This window comes from Oryza glaberrima, chromosome 1 (assembly GCF_000147395.1).
Source record: "Oryza glaberrima chromosome 1, OglaRS2, whole genome shotgun sequence".
Lineage (NCBI taxonomy): Eukaryota > Viridiplantae > Streptophyta > Magnoliopsida > Poales > Poaceae > Oryza > Oryza glaberrima.
Genome location: NC_068326.1, coordinates 23,878,489 through 23,899,925, shown reverse-complemented (window position 1 = coordinate 23,899,925; position 21,437 = coordinate 23,878,489). Strand labels below are relative to the sequence as shown.

The window sequence follows — 21,437 nt, the reverse complement described above, 5'->3', positions numbered from 1 at the left end:
TTATCATAATTAAATTCAATTCTATTAAATATTTTAAAATGAGATTTAGAAAATACTAGAATTTTAGGTAACTTTTGGTGTACAGTTTCATACTTTTCACAGCTGGGCCTTGGCACCGTTCGCTACGAGAAATTGGACATTTTGCCACTGTCAAAAGAGGGTTTCGCTATAATGCCATTCCACCAATTGGATTCGTTAAAATGCCACCTCCAAGTGATGCCAAACATTTCTTTTGCCATATTCACATTTTACTCTATTTTCACCAATTTTTATACCCGGGCTGACCAAAATACCCCTTTGGGTTGCTTCTTCCAGCTCAGCCCTTCTTCTAGCACATTGGCGCCGCCGTCGCCGCGACGCCCGTTGCCATGTTGATCTCCCAGTCCCAGTGGACTATATCGCGCGTTTTTTGGCGGGGAGCGAGGCAGGCTAGCTTGCTAGCTAGCCGCGAGCGGTGGGTCGGGAATGGCGAGCCGCCGCCGCATGGTGGTGCTGGTTGGGGTGGTGGTGGTGGCGGCGGCAGTGTTGTTGGTCGCCGTGGCCTCGGCCGGCGCGAGCGGCAAGTCGGCGCGGTTCGAGCTGCTCCGGCCGACCTGACGCGCATGCACCGGGAGCGGATGGCATTCATCTCGTCGCGCGGGAGGCGCCGCGTGGCGGAGACCGCGTCCGCCTTCGTGATGCTGCTCTCCTCCGGCGTGTACACCGGGACGGGCCAGTCGCATCCCGGTCCGCCGTCGCATCCGCCATCGTGCTGAGCACATCTTCAATGTTTCTTTCTACACACGCGTACATGAGTTGTGATCTGGTTGTGTATATATTCTTCATGGACAAGTTCATTCTTTTATCTTTCTTTTTGAGCGGAGGTTCGTTCTTGTTGTTGCATGTATGTTCATCATCATCATCATAGGATTTAATAAGGCAACAAGTTAAATTTCCCACCGGAGGCGGCTGGATCCCCTTTCCTCGGCTTGAAAATAGAGTGAGCTGAGCTAGAAGAAGCAGCAGCCCCAAAAGGGTATTTTGGTCAGTCCGAGGACAAAAATTGGTGGAAATGGAGTAAATATGGTGAATATGGCAAAAGAAATGCTTGGCATAGCTTAGGGATGGCATTTTAACAAATCTAATGGACGAAATGGCATTATAGCGAAACCCTGCAGAATGTCCAATTTCTCGTTGGCCGCGTGAAATTGATCCACGATTGAATCCCAAAAGCCCCAAAGCCCCACACACCTCGTTCTCCAGCCACCTCCAGCCCTACTATGCCTCGCCCAAAGCGCCGCCGGTCGCCCTTGCCGCCGCCGGCGCCGCCTGGCTTCCCCACGGAGCGGAAACACCATCTGCCGGAACTGCAGCCTCCAGCGGTGGCCGCGGCGTCTCCTGGCGTCGCTGGAGTTCCCGCCGATCTTGGCGACGCGCTCCTGCGCTGCGGCAAGCTCCTGGACAAGCTCCTGGAGCACGAGGACGGGTGGGTCTTCGCCGAGCCGGTGGACGCGCGCGCCCTCCGCCTCGTCGACTACTACCTGCGCATCTCCGACCCCATGGACCTCGGCACCGTCCGCCGCCGCCTCGAGCGCCGCCGCTACGCGGACCCGTGGGCGTTCGCCGCCGACGTCCGGCTCACCTTCAACAACGCCATGTCCTACAACAGCGCGGGCGACCCCGTGTACGAGAGCGCCGCCGAGCTCTCCGAAATCTTCGAGGCCGGGTGGCCCTCCGTTCTCGCGGCGCCACCGCGCCCGCCCGACGCCGAGCGCAAGCGGAGGCTCAGTGGTTTGCTCCCGCGGCTGCCGGTGGGTGCACAGGTGACGGTGGCCGAGATCATGAAGAAGCGGGACGGGTGCCTGCGGGAGGTGAACGGGATGATGGAGGTGGACCTGGACAGGGCGGACTCCGCGACGCTGGACGAGCTCGACCGGATGGTCGCGGAGCACGGGGCCGCCCTCGCCGGCGTGGTTAAGGTGAAGCAGGTAACATCTGGCAGTGTGCTTTTGCTCTTAATCCTGCTCTTTAGCATTTCAGTGAACCCCCTGGAATCTGTACTCATCGCGTCTGTTTATAGCGTAGCAAAATCTTTGCATTTTCTTTGCAAAAAGGCAGTCCTTTTCGAATGTTAATAGCAATGATGGATATTGCCAAGTTCGGGTGGGATGTAGGCTGTGCCCGCGACGTAATTTCGGTGTGTCCGATTTGCACAAAGGAGGATAGTGACTGTGGAAAGGGGCGTTTTGTGTTGAAATGTTATTTGTAGGGTGCGTTGGTGATCACTGATCAGGAGCACAATGCAAATTTCAGTGGATGGACTATCAGTCTATTCACAGTTGGGCTCCTAGGATGATGGGGATAAGTTGATGGCAACATTTTCCTGCTTGGTTATTTTTGCACCTGGCAATGCTCAGAAAAAGGATGGTGTATGAAAATGGCTTGCGTGCACTGCTAATTGTGCTAGTGACTATGTTGCTCTGTTGCTGGTAGAAACTTTTGAGGCTTTTTGTTCTGGTCAATGGTGATTAAACCTTTCCTTCTGGCAACACTGATTCCCCTGATGGGATGGCGTTAGGTATTGCGCATTACTGAATATGGTGTGGTGTGGTAGAAACATTGTTATGCATTTCTTCTAATGGAAAGGAGAGGGGTTTCCTCCCTCTAGCTCAAATAAAAAAAATAAAAGAAATATGACAAATTGAACATGCAGATCAACTATTTGAACAGATCGGAAAATTTTATTTATGGGCCCTAAGCCTGGCCCCATTATGTAACGTGGCATTCCACCTGTACATACTTAGTTCGAGCAAGCTCAAAAAGTGCTCAATCGTCATAAGAGGAACACAAAATAATGTGTTGAACTGAGTATTCAGTATATCATCAGATTATTTTCGGATCCAGTTGTATATCTCTGTGTACTTTAGTTCCTCTCCATTTTATGTTTCCAACAATATGAGTTGAACTTCTGTCGTTCAGTAAAATACCAGGCTCCAAGTACTAGTTTGATTCACTGTTTGCTGTTATCTTGAACTGTGCTGGTCTCTGGTATCTGTTTTTGACATTTTTGTTCACTTATCTTTACTCCTTTCGAAAGAAGGCAATGATGGCGGTAGTGAATCTGTCACCCCACCAACTTTATTGTGTAGAATACTATTTTACCAAATACTCCATGTTTTTACCTACTCTTCTTTCATATGCTTTAATATTAAAAATAGTCCTTCTAACTCTATCTTATTTCATTTCTACAGCACATGTTTATTATACAAAGACACATATAGGGACAAAATTCTCCCCAAACCATCAAACTAATCTGTTCCAAGCAATATTAGCACACATATAATATATTTTAATCCATAGAAAGCACGAGTATTTAGCTAGTGTTGTGTAAAAAAACTGCATGTGGATAGTGGACCAATAAATAGTTGTCATGAATTCAGGCAGACATATCATACAGAACACTGAGTCAGGAGAGTCATTTTGTCATTAAGACGCTCCTCTTTCATTGCATTGTTAATCTACCCTTTTTTGGGAATACATATCACTATATATGTCTATGAATAAGATCTGATGTTGTGTGCATTCCCCATTCAAGATAGTAAGTGCCTTCAATTTAACTAATGGAAGTGCCATTTCCATTGCACGGGTACATTTGAATTTCTTTATAGTTGTCTTTGTTATACACTGTAGCACTATAGTACTTGTATTGTATCTACACCACTATATTCTTGCCCAATCAAAATGATTATAGTGCATCTACGCAACTATAATCTTGCCCAATCAAAACGATTGTAGTCTTATACTACCTCCGTCCTAAAATATAAGCGATTTTGATTGGGTGGGACATAGCCTGTCCAGACTCGTAGTATTAGGATGTCTTGTCCAGACTTGTATTATTAGGATATGTCCCATCCAATCAAAATCCCTTATATTTTGGGACGGATGGAGTACATTCTATTCTCTTGATTGATCAGTCAATTAATTTGTCAGACCGTAAGATTTCTAGCACTCGAACAAAGGGCTGTATTAATCAAATGAGTTATTTAACCTACTTATATCATTACATTTTCAAAATCACTCCCCCTTCCTCACCTTTCAATGTGTGGCTTTGTTCTGCTCGACATATAGTTAGGTTCACTATGGTCCTGTACTGATCTGACAGAGAACATTCAGTAATGCGCTTGTCCATATGACTGCAAACTGAATGCCTTGTGAGCTTCTTGTTATGCATGGCATTCCTCACTTATTATTTTATTTGATTTTGGTGTGGGGCTTCGGGCTATCTTTTTTATGAAAACAGTTTATTCTGACACCTATAACTTGAACTATTGCACTGAAGTAATCAATTTTTTATCTATTCATGTTAGGAGTATTTAATAGGACACCATTTGCCAACTAACTAAACAATGATAAGTTGTTATGACTTATCAGCTATACGTTGTTATGAGGTTTCTTTCTATTATATATAGACAAGGGTAAACAATTTCAGCATTTCTAAGTGTAAAATTTTCACTTGATACCATAGAATTGGTCTATGCACAAAAAGACAAGACAACCATACTTCACCATGTGTGTATTCACACATGTAGTTAGTGAAGTCTGGCTGCTTTTAATACCCGTGTTTATACTTCCCAGCTCAGATGCTTAACAGTTGACAGTAATAACATATATATCCAGTAAAGACGTGTTTATGGTCTTATGGTGCAGATGTAGATGAATATATGCAAATCTTGACGTCACACATTATACAGATAGCTGCTATGACACTAAGAATCATATTGTACATTTTTTAGCATCGTCATAGATGAGTCTATTCTTCCTTCGATTTTCTGTTCTATGTTTGATCTTTATGCTATCTTTTTTTCTGAACTGTAGGAGCCATGAGTGGTGGATAATCAAATTTCAGAAGGTCCTGCAAGATTCTACCTCAGTGTCCCTTTTTTGTCGAGGTTCCTGCTCTGTGAACTGCTGATATATCTTTGTTTCAGAATGCTGTTGGCTTCAACAGGACTTCGTGAGACCATGAGTCCATAACACCGTAGTTATCATATCCTAGATATGTCAACTTTGCATTTTGTCAGATGTCATACCGTTGTGTTTGTAAGTTGGAACAAGCGGGGGTTGTATGTTGGGATCAGGGTTTTCTGATACTGAAACGTTTGGTGAACTAGAAGGGGAAAATATGCAAAAATATGCAGTGCAAACTCTTATGTAGTGTAAAACTGAAAACTATTATATGATACATAATATATGTCTGAAATGTCTATGTTATTATGAGTAATTCTTTCTCAGTGTTGTATGCACACATAATATAGGATACATAATATAACTCTTATCTCGCTGTTTGTGTGTCACTCAAATAATTATGAAAAAAAAATCAACAAAATTAGATTAATATGTGATAAATCAATCAACAAACATGCAAGTTAAAATTTAACTTCTAAAGTTGCAACGAAAAAAATAAATTAAACTATGTCTAGTTAACGCATATTCACAGTTATAATTTTTTTCGTTGTAACTTATAGAAGTAAAATTTGATCTTGTATGTTTGTGAAGTGGTTTATCATATATTAATTTATCTTATTGATTTTTTTAATTTTTTTCTCAACTATTTAGATGACATGTAAACAACGAAATGATGTCCCTCAAAAGTATAAAATAGTTTTCCCACAGGGAGAAAATGAAGCAATAATATTACTAATCTAGGTGTTAGTTTTTTTAAAGTAAAGTACACCGCCGATCTTTAAAATTGGGCAAGGAGTTATTTAAATCCACAATCTTGTTTTAATGAATCATCATGGGTTCAAAGCCCATCCGACTGGGCTGATCTGCATACATGGTTGTCCAGTGTGGCCATAACTTTGCACTTGGCCCCCTCCGTACCTAGTCGATCCGCTTCTTCCTCAAATATCATCTCTTCATTGTTTCAATTTATGGTTGCGGTAGCGGTGACAAGGATGGTAGCGGAGACTCGGTTAGGGTGGCAACGATGAAGGAGGCGGGTAGGACGGTGCTAACAAGGGAGGCGGCTAGGGGTATTCCTAAAGTGTGCCGGTAGGAGAGGCCATGGCTACTTGAAGCAGCATGTCTTCTACAAGTGCCAAGAGAAAAAGGTCCGATCTCTCGTTGATTGTGCCCTTACTGCCGCAAGAATAACACAGTGAGCTCATTGCAATGTATTTTCTTCACTCGTCCTCCCACAAGGTTAGGTTCATCTCCCGCCTCGACACCACCGATTGCACCGCCATCATCAACCTATCGACTGCCGATCAAACGTGCTACCCAAATCGCATCTCCGTCCACCACAGAGTGCTCATGATCGCTGACATCGCCCTTGGAGTCATCACAATAGTGCCGAGCGGAGGGGGAGGGGGAGTGGGAGCTGTTGCTATGGATAGAGGAAATATTTTGAGAAGTGGGTCAACTGGGTGTAGATGAGGCTAACTACAAAGTTGCTGCCACACTAGACGACTACGTCAACGGTCAATGGTCAACACAGTCAGACATGTTTTAAACTCGTGATGATTTATTAAAACAAGATCATAAACCTAAATGTCTGATTTACAAGATAGTGAAGCTAAGTGACACCTCATTCTAGCTTTAAGGATCGACATTGTACTTTACTTTTTTTTTTTTTTACCTTTTTTACTATAAGATTGAGTCAAGAAATCATTCGGTTTTTCATCTAGTGTCTCACGCCAGATGGCAGCCATCAAACCGTTCATATTTTGACTGATATGGGGTAAAAAAAAAACATTCGAATGATCATTAGACAGTCCTATCGTGAAAATATTGATAACATAAGTGTGTAAAAGTACTCAACGATCATTCGTGCTACAAATAGCAATATAGTCGCATACCACAAACCACTCATGCATATATCACCGGCTCATAGCTGTCCGCGCGCAGCTGACGAGGAAGGTGTCTCCGAGAAATTCAGGACGAACAGGCGGCGGCGGGATGGGGGCGCGCCCTTCGAGCATGTCCACGACGTCCGTCATGCCGGGCCTCATGTCCCGGCTATGCTGCGTGCACCAGAACGCCACCTTCACGACGACCTCCACCTCCTCCTCGTCGACGCCAGCCGCGCCGCCGCCGTCGCCGCGCGCCATGGTGGCGTCCACCACCTCCATGAGCCGGCCTTCCTCCATCCTGTCCCGCATGACGCACGGGAGGAATTCCTTGGTGAAATCCGGCGGCGCCCGCGCCTGCGAGGCGCCCCCGCTGCCCGCGAGCTCGAAGTTCCGGCGTCCGCCGACGAGCTCGAACAGCATCATGCCGTAGCTGTACACGTCGGACTTGGCGGACAGCGCGTTGACCAGCATCTCCGGCGCCATGTAACCGAGGGTGCCCCTCCCGCGCGTGTCGACGCTGGTCAGGTCCCTCCCGATGGACATGGAGATGCCGAAGTCGGAGACGTGCGCCCGGAAGTCGCCGTCGAGGAGTATGTTCGCCGGCTTGATGTCCAGGTGAAGGATCTGGTTCTTGCACTCGTGGTGCAGGTACGCGAGCCCCTTCGCGACGTCGACGGCGACGTGGCGCCTCGTCGCCCACGGAAGGTGGCGCCTCCGCTCCTCGCCGGAGAAGAGCCAGTAGTCGAGTGACCGGTTCTCGTAGAACGGGTACAAGAGATACCGGCCGCCGCCGGGCTGGAGGCAGTATCCGAGCAATCCTACCAGCGAGTTGTGATGCACGCTGGCGACGATGGTGATCTCGCTCAGGAAGTCCTCCTCGCCGACGGACTCATCACAGACGATCCGCTTGACAGCGACCGCCGTGCCGTCGTCGAGGACGCCCTGAAGACGGTGGCGGAGCCGCCTCGGCCCACCACGCAGCCGAAGTCGTCGGTCATGGCCTGGATCTCGCCGTGCGAGTACTCCCGGAGCAGCCCTTCGATGCGAAACGCGGCGCGCAGCCGCTCCGCCTGCACAAGGGGACGCCCCGCATCTTCTTTCTTCACCGGTGGAAGCGGCCCCGCCGCAGTAGCCGCCGCCGCTGCGCGACCAAGGCAGCGCTCGATGCAGGAGAGAAGTGCCTGACAGGGCTTCCAGATGCAGTACACCACGAGAACCACAATTGTGCCGAACAAAATGGCGAGGCCACGGTTATCGTTAGTGCTTGCTTTTGCTTCCACACTCACGACCACTACAGTAACTACAGCAAGGAATGCTCCGGAAACTGTCTTCTCCTTCCAGCTTGAGAAGGAGCAAAAGTATAAGCAAGCAGTGGCGACGTAGGCCACTGATTCAACAGCTAACCTTGCCCCGACTATATCACTTTTGAAGCCAACATTGACCACGGCGAACAGGATAACCACAATTGCCGCGTGCAGAAGGGCACAGCAGCAGCAGCTTCGTGGTCGAGGAGGATCAGCAACTGAGCCGGCCTCTACGTCTGGCATAATGTCTACGCACCACAGGCAAAAGCAAATGCAGCAAAGCTTAAGCTATTGGAAACGAACGAAAAACAGTAGAGTCTGAAAAAGAGGACAGGAGCACGAGAGGTACTTATTGGCCTTCTAGATATCGCCATCTCCAAACAGAATGATGTGATCTAGCAAGAGGGACAAGTTGTGGCCTATAGATGCCGATTTTGAAGTCAAATGAGCAATTGTTGGAAAAGTAGATGATTTAATATACAAAGAAGCAGGTGTCGTTGTAGACTGAGCGCGCTGGCATGAAGTGAGTTATATAGGACCAGTTCGAATGAGCATGCAATGATGCAAATATCAACTAGAGTTGACATCTTTCCGCATCGCGGCGATCAGATCGGTACTAGACTACGGCCGTGTTTAGTTCACCCTCAATTACCACCAAATTTTAACTTTTCCTCACATCACATCGTATCACATCCAAAACTTTTCTACACATAAATTTTTAACTTTTTTTTTAAACTTCCAACTTTTCTTAAACTTCTAACTTTTTTCAGGAACTAGTACCTTCCTTCAGTTGTGTGGGATAGCGGCATCGGTGCGTGATGGTGGTGTTGTTTTTTTCTTTTCCTAATTTTAATCTATCAGGTTATAGTCTTATAATTTTTTCTACTATATTCAATGAAACTTTGCATTAACTAATTAAGTGTCGGTTTCTTAGAATATCTTTCTCGTTTTCCTTTAGCACACTTTTCAAACAATTAAATGGGGTGTTTTGTGCCAAAAAAATCTCTTAGAAAATCAATATATATATATATATATATATTTCAAGTTTATAATAATTAATATTTGACTAATCATATATTATTTTTCGAGGGAACAAGTAAGGAGCTCCTGCAATTCACTATAGAAAAAAAGAGTTGATCCAGTTTATAAGGAAAATCGGATAAAAAACCTTACGTCGGCACGGTCAATTTATAAATAATCGGCGAAAACCCTCACATTGACATACTGAACCCAAGAACAGCAGTCCAACAAGGGAAAAAAAACTCCTAAAACGAAGCATTCAAGAAGGTTACATCGACAGAACGGTGACATCATCCGATCCAAACGAATCTAAGGTTTTCACCCGGAGAATTCCCATAAAATAGAGTTGAAGCTCCAATAGCAACACCTATAAGAAGGTGAACGACGTTCGAGGGCATCGCTGTTGCTAGCACTGGCAAGCAGAGCAAAGCTTTCACCTCAGAGTCCCCTTCAACCATAGCAACCATAGCGGAAGCCACCAAATATCACCTGGCTATTCACATCACCTGCACAATGGCCTGACTCCAACGAGAGGCGGAGCCGGACTGACGGCGCCAACAGTCCGACTCCACCTAACAGCCACACAGGCCGCCCAAACTCCGTCGTCTCGCCGCCACCATCGGGGGCCCGACCTCACCCGACCCCGACTAAGGACGCGTCGGGTCTGGACCTAGAGGAGCCAGGTCCGGCCATCCCCCTCACACCACCACCACTGGCCGATGCCATAACGCTGCCACAACACCGGATGAAGGGAGGCAGGCCACCGAAGCCGGAGGTGACTAGAGACACCCCAGATCTGGCCGGAGGAGAGGACCACCGGCCATATCCAGCTGTCCCCGTGCTGCCCTCGCCGTCGTCCCGGGACAAGGAGGCCGCTGGTGCCGAGTGGGGAGGAGCAGCCGTCACCGCTGGAAACCCTAGATCCGGAGAAAATGAGGGAGGGAGAGAAGAGAAAGGAAGAAGAAGGAGAGAGGAACCGCCGTCGGCAGCGGCGACGCGAGCGGACGCGGCCGGGAAGCCCCCACGCACACGGCCTTTTCGCCTCCCGTGTCGCCTAGAGTGAGTGGCACGGGAGTCAGGGAATCCCAAAAGTGACTAATCATATATTAGTGACTTATCTCGCTTTGCGTGCTACAAAATTTTTAACAGAACAGCTAGCTCTAACTCATTCGATCTTTCCATTTTTTAGTCACGTTCCTGTCACATAAATTCTACTTTTGTCGCCGATAATCTTTCCAATAGTATGAAAAATGCTACGTATATACGACATTTTGCCTACGATCTTCGTACAGTCAACGTGTACGACACAGGGTAAATAACGTCGAGCGCGCACACGCTGCAATCCAAGAGCGCCCTGAAGCTCATATCCATACTTGACCTTGCATGGATAAAACTTGCTTAATCCAAGCCAGGCCCGGTCACATGAGAAATTTAATGTTAAACATCTAAGTACAATTACCATATAAAATCGACTAAAAAAAATTACTCTAGGCTGTACCATGAGGCTTACGAGATGACATGCCAAGACGTATGTAATGAGTTTGAGCTTTGGATAAGGGCTCCCATTTTTACGTGGGACCAAAAGTTGCAACTGTTACACTAAGGCTGGGAGAGGGAAAAGTGTTTCATTGTATAATGAAAAGATTCTAGAATGTTACTTATCACACAATAAAAAGATTCTAGAATATTATTATCACATCATTCATTCATTATTCATTTTTTTCATATTACACCCAACTACTTTCTCACCCCTAACTATACCTCATTTAATGAGACATCATTGTCTTTTTTTTTCTTTCTCCTTATTTTCCAAAACAATCTAAAATCTCATAATTATGGGACACATTACATCATCCATACACACACCCCACAGTACCACACACACATCGATGCCCATAATTGAATGTTACTCACTTCATCTATTTTTGATAGTTATATTTCATCTTGGCACAATTGACCGATGATAAGTAACCATTTAAATATGCTACTAGTTATTCCTCGTAAACAAACGATTCATTAATATTTACATTTTTCGATGCTCATGTAGCCAATATTGTGTGGAAGAATATATAGTCACACATTAAATTCGAGAAAGTCATTAAGAGGATAGGTGGTTGGATTGAAATATGCCTATCAAAAGTAAATTTTTCAGATTTGAAAATATGTCTATCAAAAATAGATGGAGGGAGTACTTCTTTCAATAATATATTTATTGAAATAAAATAAAAGGTATTTATAACAAATCTACTAATATCAATTTTATTATATTATGAGTTAAAATTTATCATGTTTGATTGCCCGCATGCTGAAAATATTTTTATGGGCTAAACAAACCATATTAAATTAAATAAAAATGATTATAACCCTATTTTATTAGAGGAGACAAGTGCATGCCAACACAAACAAGGGGCTCCATATCATATAAATGGTGCGAGAGATATAAGCAGACAAGCCTTGTTGTAATATTAGTTGTTCTGACGCATAGGAGTATATGAAATGGTGCAAGGATTTGCGTTGGTTGTGAGTTGTGATCTTACTGAGTTCATTCCTACGTACGCATGCTCTCGTTAACAGTCTAATTTTACAAACATCCTAGTATAAAATGATGATTAATACATGCCGAACAATTTAATGTTCATATACCTATTCGTCTTTGTATTTAGTTGTCTTTCATATAAACCTGACTTAGGTGCCAGAAACAAGTCTATATGGTGACCAGTTCGGTGCAAAGGACCAATCAGCGATGTGCTATAGTAGATTTGTAGGATATTGACCACATCAGATCTGAGGTCTACGACTTTCATTTCTACAGCATTCTCCAACCTGCTACATCTGCTAAACAGGATGGAGCTGCAATCAACTATTTTTGTTTACTTCGGACGAATTAACTCGTTCCAAAAACTTAGAAACAATCTGATACAGAATCTGCGTCACTATTGTGCTATGGCCATCACCATTCATGGCTACAAAGAGTAAAGAAAATATTCTGACTGCCCTAGCTATTCTTTCATCCACGAGCATTGATATCGTTTCATCTTAAATCTCATGTATCGCATTAAATTTTACACGAATATTGCAAAACCTTAACAGTGAGCATGCCCTAGTTGGTCCGGGTATTCATTTTCTGATATGGACTTCTGAACTGCTAAGTCAATTGGGTGTGCTCGGGCAATTGAAGCAGGATTATTTACTCTACTCCACTTGAATTCATGGGTCAACAGACTCATCAGAGTCACTCCTCTCTGCCTCAGCTTCTTCACCGTTTGCAGCGGGTCGTTGAACATTACGCTTGGTTGCTGGAGCAGGTGCAGCTTTCTTGCCACCTTCTCCCGCTCCAATTACGCTAGCATTCTGGTCTATCAACTGAGTCAAGGAATCTTGCACATACAGTGATAGGAATACATATAGCAAAAATTATTTTCATACGTAAACATGGCATGGAATGGCTCAACAAGAACCAGTCAATTAGTGAACCAGAAGCAGTCAGATAACTAGTAGCAGGTATTGTTATTTCAACATAACAGCCTACCAAGAAAATGATGCTTACCTTCCAAGTTCCAACAATACGAGATGTTGAAGTTTAGGCTCGGCACCATGCTCAAAAAGTTCATGGTATTACCATTGTCATCAAGATAAGGAACTCATTATTATATATAGTTTATTAACTTCTGATTAAAAAGCAGTAACTTCAAGCAATGGTTGTTCATGAGCCAATTACAAACTAAACGACAAAAAACCTGTCAACTAAAGATATATAAATAAAAAACAATTAAATTTTTACTCAACTGTAATTAAGGTAACATATGCTATAATTTGATAAAACCATCAAAACCAAAAGGATACTGACAGATACTCCATGCATAATATTCATGAGATGCTTTTCAACTCGGTGAACCAGTTCTGCCTGTAAACATGAGTGAATGGAACAATAACAGTTATGATTGACAAAGTGCTTCCATGAGGAGCTAAAGGGAAGGCATCGAATACATTTAAGTCAGGCTCTCTCCGGAAACGCCGCCTTCGTGCATCCCTCATTGGAGGAGTAAGACCATGTGTGTATTCAATTCCTTCTGGAGCAGGATCATCTTCTTCTCTTACCATAATCATCTGTTACAAACTCAATGTAAGATTCTTAAAAAGCCTACAATTGATAAAACAGATCTTAAACAAATCTTATCCTTTTACCTGACCAATATCAGCTGTTTTAATTAGCACTGAATCATTGTATGTCTTGTATGACTCCATAACAGTTGGGAGATCTAAGAGAGATGCTGGAAAGCTTTCATTTCCAATCATAAATGTGCCACTTCTTCCATCCTCTGTAGCACGAAAAAAGAACACCAATCCACAAGTCAAAAAAGATTAACTGAAAATTTCAGTGATAACAGTACTAGAGTATTACAATACAAGTTGTATCCATCAAACAGAAATAGACCATTGTTTTGAACCAAAATTAGAAGTGAGTAGAGAAACTAGATATGCACAAATAGAATGCTTTAGAAAATATTAGCACAAACCACATTTCCAGAATCTAAAGAGTAGAACCTGTCGAGTAAGAACATTGCATTACACCATGAGAAGATACAAATTCTTCAAAGTATAATTACTGGACTTTAGTCATTTTTTATATTGCTAATAGTGATTAGGCAATTGGACATCTTAGAAAGTAACCGTAGCAAATATTACATTTGTGGAAAAAGGAAACGTTAAGAGAATGATACAAGGAAACAAGATTTCCAAAATCGTAAAGTGTGCTATTATCTGCATTCCCTTCATAATGTATTATTTAAATATGGCATCTGCTGCTAAATGGATTACTCAATATGTCATCATTCTCAGATCTCTGCAGGTAAAGAGTAAAGAGCACAGAGATCAGATCCCCGCAACTGGTAACCCGCATCAGAAACCACAAGCTTGCAAAGCATTGCCCTTTAATATATGTGTACAGGAGAGATAATTCTTGCTGCGTTGAAAATACAGTACCAATAAAAAAAATCTACCAACACGCTATACTGCGGACTTATGACCTAACACCTATATGACAACACACCAGCATATGTCCACTCAAGTGAGGAACAACCCATCGGAAGCGTTCCCTGGTGTACCCGCACTTCCACAAGCACAGAACGGAGGTTTTCCACTTGCACTCGCACAGCATAAACGGTATGCGCATTTCGCCGAACAGCGTAGGGTCACGGTACCTCGCTAGCGAATTCCCAACAAAACCATAGTTTTTGACGCGCAGCTGTTATACGACAGGCCTACGCGCATGCGGAAGCTAAATTCTACTGACAGAAAGAATCACCTGAGAAGGAGAGATCGAGGGAGGCGTCGTCGGGGTTGGAGGACGACGCGCCGGCGGCTTGGTTCATGAGGCGTTCGATCCGCTCCGCCACGGAGGGGGCACACGGAGGATGAACTGCTGCTCCATCTCAAATTCCCAATTCCGCCGGGAGCACAGCACCGCGGCGCCCTCCAAGATTGCAAATTCGACGAGCAGCCAATTTACGGTCTCTTCCGCCGTTCTCTGAATTTATCCTGGTGGAGAGTAGTTGCCGACTATATATTGGTTTAGTCGGTAAAATTGAGAGGATCACTAGTGGGCCGGAATAACTGACCACGGGCCCTTCCTGCGGAGGAATAAGTTCATATGAGGTCCCTTAACTTGTCAAAGAATCCGACTTACGTCCTAGACCAGAAAACCGGACACAACATATCCCTCAACTATCAAAACCGGTGAAACCGGTACAGATTAGGTCCTCGGCGGTTTTGAGGGCGGTTTTGGCTAACGTGGCGCCTACGTGGCTCACTTGATTCGGTCTTCATCTGACGTGTCATTGACGTGGCGCTTATGTGGCAATTCGATCCGGAAAAATAATAATCCCCGGGGCCCCACATGTCAGTCTCACACAGAAAATAATAAAAAATAGTGGGACCCACATGGGCCCCCATATGTCAGTCCAACTCACCCCCCTTCTTCCTCCTTTCCTCATCTCCCCTCTTCATCTCTCTCTCCTCTCCCCTCTCCAAGCGACGGCGGCCGCTCCTCTCACCCCCACCCACGGGCTGCCGCGCGCCGCTCCCCCCCGCTAGTCCCCGTGCGCCGCTGCTCCTCTCCCGCCCTCCCGCCGGCCGCCGACGCTCGCGCACCACCGCTCCTCTCCCTCCCTCCCGTTGGCCGGCTCGCGCTGCCTCCTCTCCCGCCGGCCGCCGCGACGAGCTCGCTTCCTCCCTCGCGGCGCTCCCATCTGCCGCCCTCTCCGCCGGTGCGGCGCGCACCGCTGCTCCTCTCCCTCCCACCCGCCGGATGGAGAAAATGGTTCGGCGGCGGCACGGAGCTCCTAGAAGACGACGACGGCTCGATCCACCAATCTAACTAATTTGCATGTATTTTCCTGATGTTAGTGAGGTCTCTAGAGTGGTACAGGTGCAAGGAATCAACGCGAGGCTCATCGAAGCAGCGGGAATCGAAGATTGATGCCGGCGGCCGGAGTTGAAGAAGATGGGGTTGATCTCCCTCTTCGGCGCTCCATTCTTCTCGGTTCTTGAGGGCTATTGATTGCACTGATGAGGAGAGGTTGTTGGCGCGAGGATTTGATCTGCGGTGGTCCACAGCGGTTGGGACGGCGACGATGTTGCTGCGGCGGCTGCCGGATGCCATCTTCTAAAGCAAAAGAAGAAAAAGAATGAAAAAGAAAAGAAAAAGATAGACAAAGAGAGGAGGGGAGCAGTGAGGATGACATGTGAGGGAGCGGCGCGCGGCGGTGCCAGCGGGGGGATGCTACGCGACGACCACAACGTCACCGAGCTCGACCGCCGCCGCTCCTCCTCTGCTGTCCCACTCGAGCCGCCGCAGCAAGGGCCACCTCCCGCCGCCGATTCCTCTTCCGCCCACAACCGCCGGAACCGTGCCTCCACCGCTGCGCGCCGCTCCCTCCTCATCCGCCAGCCGCCGCGTGCCGCTGTCTCTCCGTCGCTTGGGAAATACCATCACTTAAATTGGCTTTGCTAGAATACCACTCCCAACTAGAACGGCTTCGCCAAAATGCCATTTTGGACAAAAATGACCCTGCATCTGTCTCTTCCACCTCCGGCACGAGCAAACGGCAATGGTGCGCAGTGCAGTAGTGGTGGGTGAGATGAGGAGAGGTCGACGGTGGTCTTCTCCGGCGAGTTCGTCCGCCTCACCTAGCTGCGCGGCCCCCAACGCCTTCAGTCTCCACGACGCGCCGCCTCCGTCGCCGACGAGTTCGACGAATCATCCCCATTGCTGGCGAGTTCATCTGCTGCCTCGACGCACCGCCCCATCCTCAACGAGTTCTTCCGCCGCACCTCAACGCGTCACGCCGGTGAGTTCGTCCGCTCCGCTTTCGTCGCCGATGAGTTCGGCCCCATCAACGTTGATGACGTCGGCTACGGCCTCCTCCTAGCGCGGCGGGCAGGATGAAAAGGTGGGGACGACGAGGATGGCAGCGCCCCCATCGTCACCGGCAAGGTGGCACCGGTGGCTGCCGACGAGCTCCTCCGGCATTGGAGGAAGGGAGAAGAACCAGGGTCATTTTTGTCCAAAATGGCATTTTGGCGAAGCCGTTCTAGTTAGGAGTGGTATTCTAGCGAAGCCGATTTAAGTGATGGTATTTCTGCGAAGCCAATCTTATGCAATGGTAGATATGCAATTTTCTCGTCGCGTGGAGAGAGGAGAGAGAGATGAAGATAGGGGAGATGGGGAGAGAGGAGGAAGAAGAGGGGGTTGAGTTGGACTGACATGTGGGGCCCACGTGGGTCCCACCATTTTTTATTATTTTCTGTGAGACTGACATGTGGGACCCACGTGGGTCCCACCATTTTTTTATTATTTTCTGTGTGAGACTGACATATGGGGCCCACGTGGGTCCCACCAATTTTTATTATTTTCTGTGTGAGACTGCATGTGGGTCTCACGGGTTTTATTATTTTTCTAGATCGGATTGCCACGTAAGTGCCACGTCAATGCCACGTCAGATGAAGACCGAGTCAAGTGAGCCACGTAGGCGCCACGTCAGCCAAAACCATCATCAAAACCGCTGAGGGACCTAATCTACATCGATTTTGATAGTCGAGAGACCTGTTGTGTCTGGTTTTCTGGTCCAGGGACGTAAATCGGATTCTTTGACAAGTTGAGGGACCTCAGATGATCTTATTCCTCCTGCGGAAACATGTGGCTTTTCTGGGCCGTTCAGTTCTCCACATCAACCTTGTCTCTCGTAGGCCGAGGCCCTGGAGAAGTCCACATCTCGCGTTCTCGTGGACGCACGCCATCGTGGAAATGGAGGACTAAAAGCAAACCTCGGTTGGTGGCCCAGGCCCAGCTGAAACGTCCTGAAGTGAGGGCGAATCCTTCGCCGTCACACCGCGTCAGTGCGTTGTCTCGAGGCAGGTATATGCAAGGGTGGAAGGCAACGGGTGCTCTTTGATCTGATGATGCCGCTAGCTAGGGCTCGCCCTACGCGATTACGGATATATAGAAGTATGGTCTGCCTCTGTCCATGCCTACTTATTGGTATGGGCTACTTTGGCCTATCCGGTCATCGGCTAATAATGTATGGAGGGGGCTAGCTACCTCCATGGAATAGAAACGGTGTCATATTCCCTGTAACCGCTCTGGCCATCTCGTCAAGTAGCGGCTGGCCAGATTGACGATAACAGATACGTTGGCATCGTCCCTAGTTCATGGAACCTATACAACCGAACTTAATCAGCTCAAGTTTGGTTCATAGCTCGAGGGGTGCCAATCATTTGTGCCCAAGTGGAAACTCGCCGAAGTTGTAGGCGTAACAATTCGAGCTATGGTATAAATTGCACAGGACAATATTGCCACAACGCGACCAGTGTTCATATGATGTATGAAACCTAGTTAAAACTATGTTTGGCATGTGTGATATTATACGGGGTTAGTACGAAAACGGTACTAGCTAGTACCATTTCGTAGAGATAATAACATTCCACGATTCCAACCATTTCTTTGTGACCCCTATTACTCCACCCATGCACCCCTCGCAAGTCGCAAACCGTCCAGACATCGGCAGCGCCAACATGGCTGCAGGCCCCTGATTGCGCCGCCAGAGTCGACACGAGAACCCGTGCGGCATCACGTCGGTCCGGGCGAAACGGGGGTAGCAATACAATGATTGAGCCCCCCGCCAGCGGCACAGCCAAAAAAGTCTAGCCGCCGCATGGCCAGCCCAGCGCGTCCCCGTCCCCGCAGGTCGCTCGCCGGAAAACGACCGCGCGAGGAGGAAGGGCGCGCGCGGACCGAATCAGCGAAGACCAACGAGCGCGCATCGACAAGCCCCCTCGTGACAATCAACTGCTCTCTCGATCGAGACGGGGAGGCGCTGTTGCACGTCCACGTACGCCTCGCTCGCTCTGGTCTCCGCGCAGAAACGGCGACACCCTCTCGCAAAAATCTTTTCCTCCCGTCAGGATCAGATCGACCGTCGCGGCCAGTCTCTGATATCGATCGGTTGGTCGACTACGACGTGGCTGATCGACTGATGAGATAATAAGAGAATCCCCCTCCGCGCGCGCGTTACGCGAGTGTGCGCCCCTACACCGAGGAGGCAACGAGACGCGGATGTGGTATGGGTGGTGGGTCGGTCTATCGACGACTCGGCGTATACGATCGTTGATAGAAGGTTTGACAAATGCGGGGCAGAGGATGAATGAAAGCCAGGGGGCGAGCACGCAACGAACGCAACGCAACGCAGCGGTGCGTGTGGGCCGCAGCACAACTACCACCCAGATGCTAACATGATGCATCCGTTGCTTGGATCGGGCCTTCGCTTCGGGTTGGCTGCCTTTTGATAACGACCCGGTTGAATCGAGCGAATCCACTAAAATTATCGCAAATGGAGATGGTGGCTCCATTATTGGACGAAATCAATTTTAGACAAGCGTCCAAACACATATGTGGTGTTTAATACAAACCAAATCGTACATGAACAAAAGAGGACCGAGTGGAGTGAAAAAAAAAATGGAATACGCAACGCAGGACGTACGTTGCCAGCGGAAAGTAGACAGTAATGCGTTTGTCTGAAAACGGATCACATTTTACGTGCACACAACGAATGATGGTGGTATATATGTAGATTAATCTAGCAAATTAAATTTAATACAGCATCACAAATAGAAAGTTACACAAGAATTATAAACACCGTAAAAAGTTCGAAATGTGCCCCTAAATCCTTTGGGCGGTGCACAGTTCTAACGGCCAGAGACGGGGACTTGAGCCGGCGTAGCTCATGTGCCCCCTGTTGTTGGCCATGCCCTGCGTACGTATGCGTGTACCTCACCATTGTGATTAAAGAAATTATGTGGTGGTTAACGAAAGGCCTCTGAAATTCAACGCCATATATTTATGTACAAGGCTCCTTTGCAACATGTAGCAAGTTGACAGTGTATAGTATTAATTACTCCCGTTAATCATCTTGCAGTACGACTGTACCCTGAGGTGTACGTACAGTACACTTGTGGCTGACAATCATACCAACGGCTATTCGGGCAACTAGAATGCCAAAACTGGATAGGTGTGTGAGCTTGACTGCCATGTTATAAGTTGACATTTCCCGTTAGTGAAGGTGACCTGCATAAAAAAAAAGTGAAAAAGATATAGGTAAAAAATGCCGCCATGTTTCCTCAGGCCTCATCAGCTACCATGCGCAGGACACGCCTGCATGGGTCGGACAACTATAGTCAACGACAGATCAGGATTAATCTAGACATGAGTAGCACTCATTGGACGTGTTTCATTTTTTTTATCCTCTAGTTATCCAATTTTGATTGGAGTCAACTGAGTAATTAACCAATTAGTTTTAGGCCAATCATACAAAAAAAAGTAACCGGAAATCAAGGTCAGTGTCATATATTTTAGCTCCTCTTATAGGATTACTCCCTTCGTACTCGTGAAGGTAGTCGCTTAGGACAATATTTAAGTCAAATCTTGAGAATATAAATCATAAATAACTCTTAATTTGTTGAGTTTGAAAATGTAAAAATTATATGAATAGATTTGGCTTGAAAAATACTTTCATAAAAGTATACATATATCACTTTTCAATAAATATTTTTAGAGAAATAAAAAATTAAAGTTGTGTTTTGGAGACCGTGTCGCTGTCCAAAACGACTTCCTTTACGAGTACAGAGGGAGTACTATTTTTGCTTGGCCTAGCTTTAATTTGCTGATGTGTTTGCACAAGTGAGGTCACAAGGTTGGACAGCAGGGACGTGTATGTAGCTAACAAACTAACACTCTCTCCGTCCCATAATATAAAGGATTTTGACATTTTATTGGTACTGTTTGACCATTCGTCTTATTTAAAAATTTTTTAAAATTATTATTTATTTTATTTGTGGCTTACTTTATTATCCAAAATACTTTAAGCACAAATTCTCATTTTTTATATTTGTATAAATTTTTTGAATAAGACGAGTGGTCAAACAGTGTAAGTAAAATATCAAAATTCCTTGTATTAGGGGACGGAGGGAGTAGTACAATACTGTAATCCTATTTACAATGGAAATTACAAAACTCTAATCAGTGCCGGTTAGTAAGGGGTTGTTTAGATTGAAGACAAAATAAATCTTACTAAATTTTGGCAATGCCAAAATTTTGATAATTTGACAATATTACCAAAATTTTGACATGATTTCTTATGTATTTATCAAAGTTTGGCAAAAAAAACACTAAATGTATGCACATCTTTGGCAACCTTATGAGGAGAATCATCGGTAGAACCGACACTTATGGGCCTCCTTGGCTCAAAAGAAAAAGAAGCCAGCTCATCAAGCCCATGCTCCGAGCAGCCCGAACCCTCATATACCTGTTGACGACTAAATTTGGTAAGATATGAATCGGATTCGACATTGAGATCGAGGCGTATTCGATAAAGAGATCGATTCGAAGAACAGAGTATGCATCGGCTGTGAAGGCATTGGCTGAAGTGTGCATCGGCTGGGATAGATCGGACAGAGGATAGCCGATACAGCCGATGGAGGTGATGCAGCCGATTCCAATGAAGGTGGTTTCTGGGCTGTTTCTAGACTCGTTCAAAGTATTTCATAGAGATTGCCACGATGGGGATAAAGCTCTTGGATTAGGCAATTGTACCTATTAATTAGGATATTTCGTGTAATTTCCTTAGAGATATGTTTGGGCAAAAGTTTGCCACAAAGACTTATGGTATCTTAGAGTTTGTTAGAGATGAGTGTCGTGTCCGGCAAGGACATATCTTGTATCTCGGGT

At 46.1% G+C, this 21,437-nt stretch overlaps 1 protein-coding gene and 2 pseudogenes across 1 annotated transcript; 1 reads left to right on the top strand and 2 right to left on the bottom strand.

Moving 5' to 3' along the window:
* Positions 1-1,103: 1,103 nt before the first annotated feature.
* Positions 1,104-5,272, top strand: LOC127767239 (transcription factor GTE4-like). Its single transcript, XM_052292512.1, has 2 exons — positions 1,104-1,967; positions 4,855-5,272. The coding sequence occupies exons 1-2, from the start codon at positions 1,260-1,262 to the stop codon at positions 4,861-4,863; spliced, it is 717 nt and encodes a 238-aa protein (XP_052148472.1). The 5' UTR covers positions 1,104-1,259; the 3' UTR covers positions 4,864-5,272.
* A 1,486-nt stretch (positions 5,273-6,758) lies between these two features.
* On the bottom strand, positions 6,759-8,380 carry LOC127782321 (probable receptor-like protein kinase At5g20050; annotated as a pseudogene).
* A 3,624-nt stretch (positions 8,381-12,004) lies between these two features.
* Positions 12,005-15,262, bottom strand: LOC127759924 (transcription initiation factor TFIID subunit 7-like; annotated as a pseudogene).
* Between the last annotated feature and the right edge of the window lie 6,175 nt (positions 15,263-21,437).

Bases quoted from the DNA above. Each gene is read 5' to 3' on its own strand.
- LOC127767239 (XM_052292512.1), top strand. From the start codon at position 1,260: ATGCCTCGCCCAAAGCGCCGCCGGTCGCCCTTGCCGCCGCCGGCGCCG.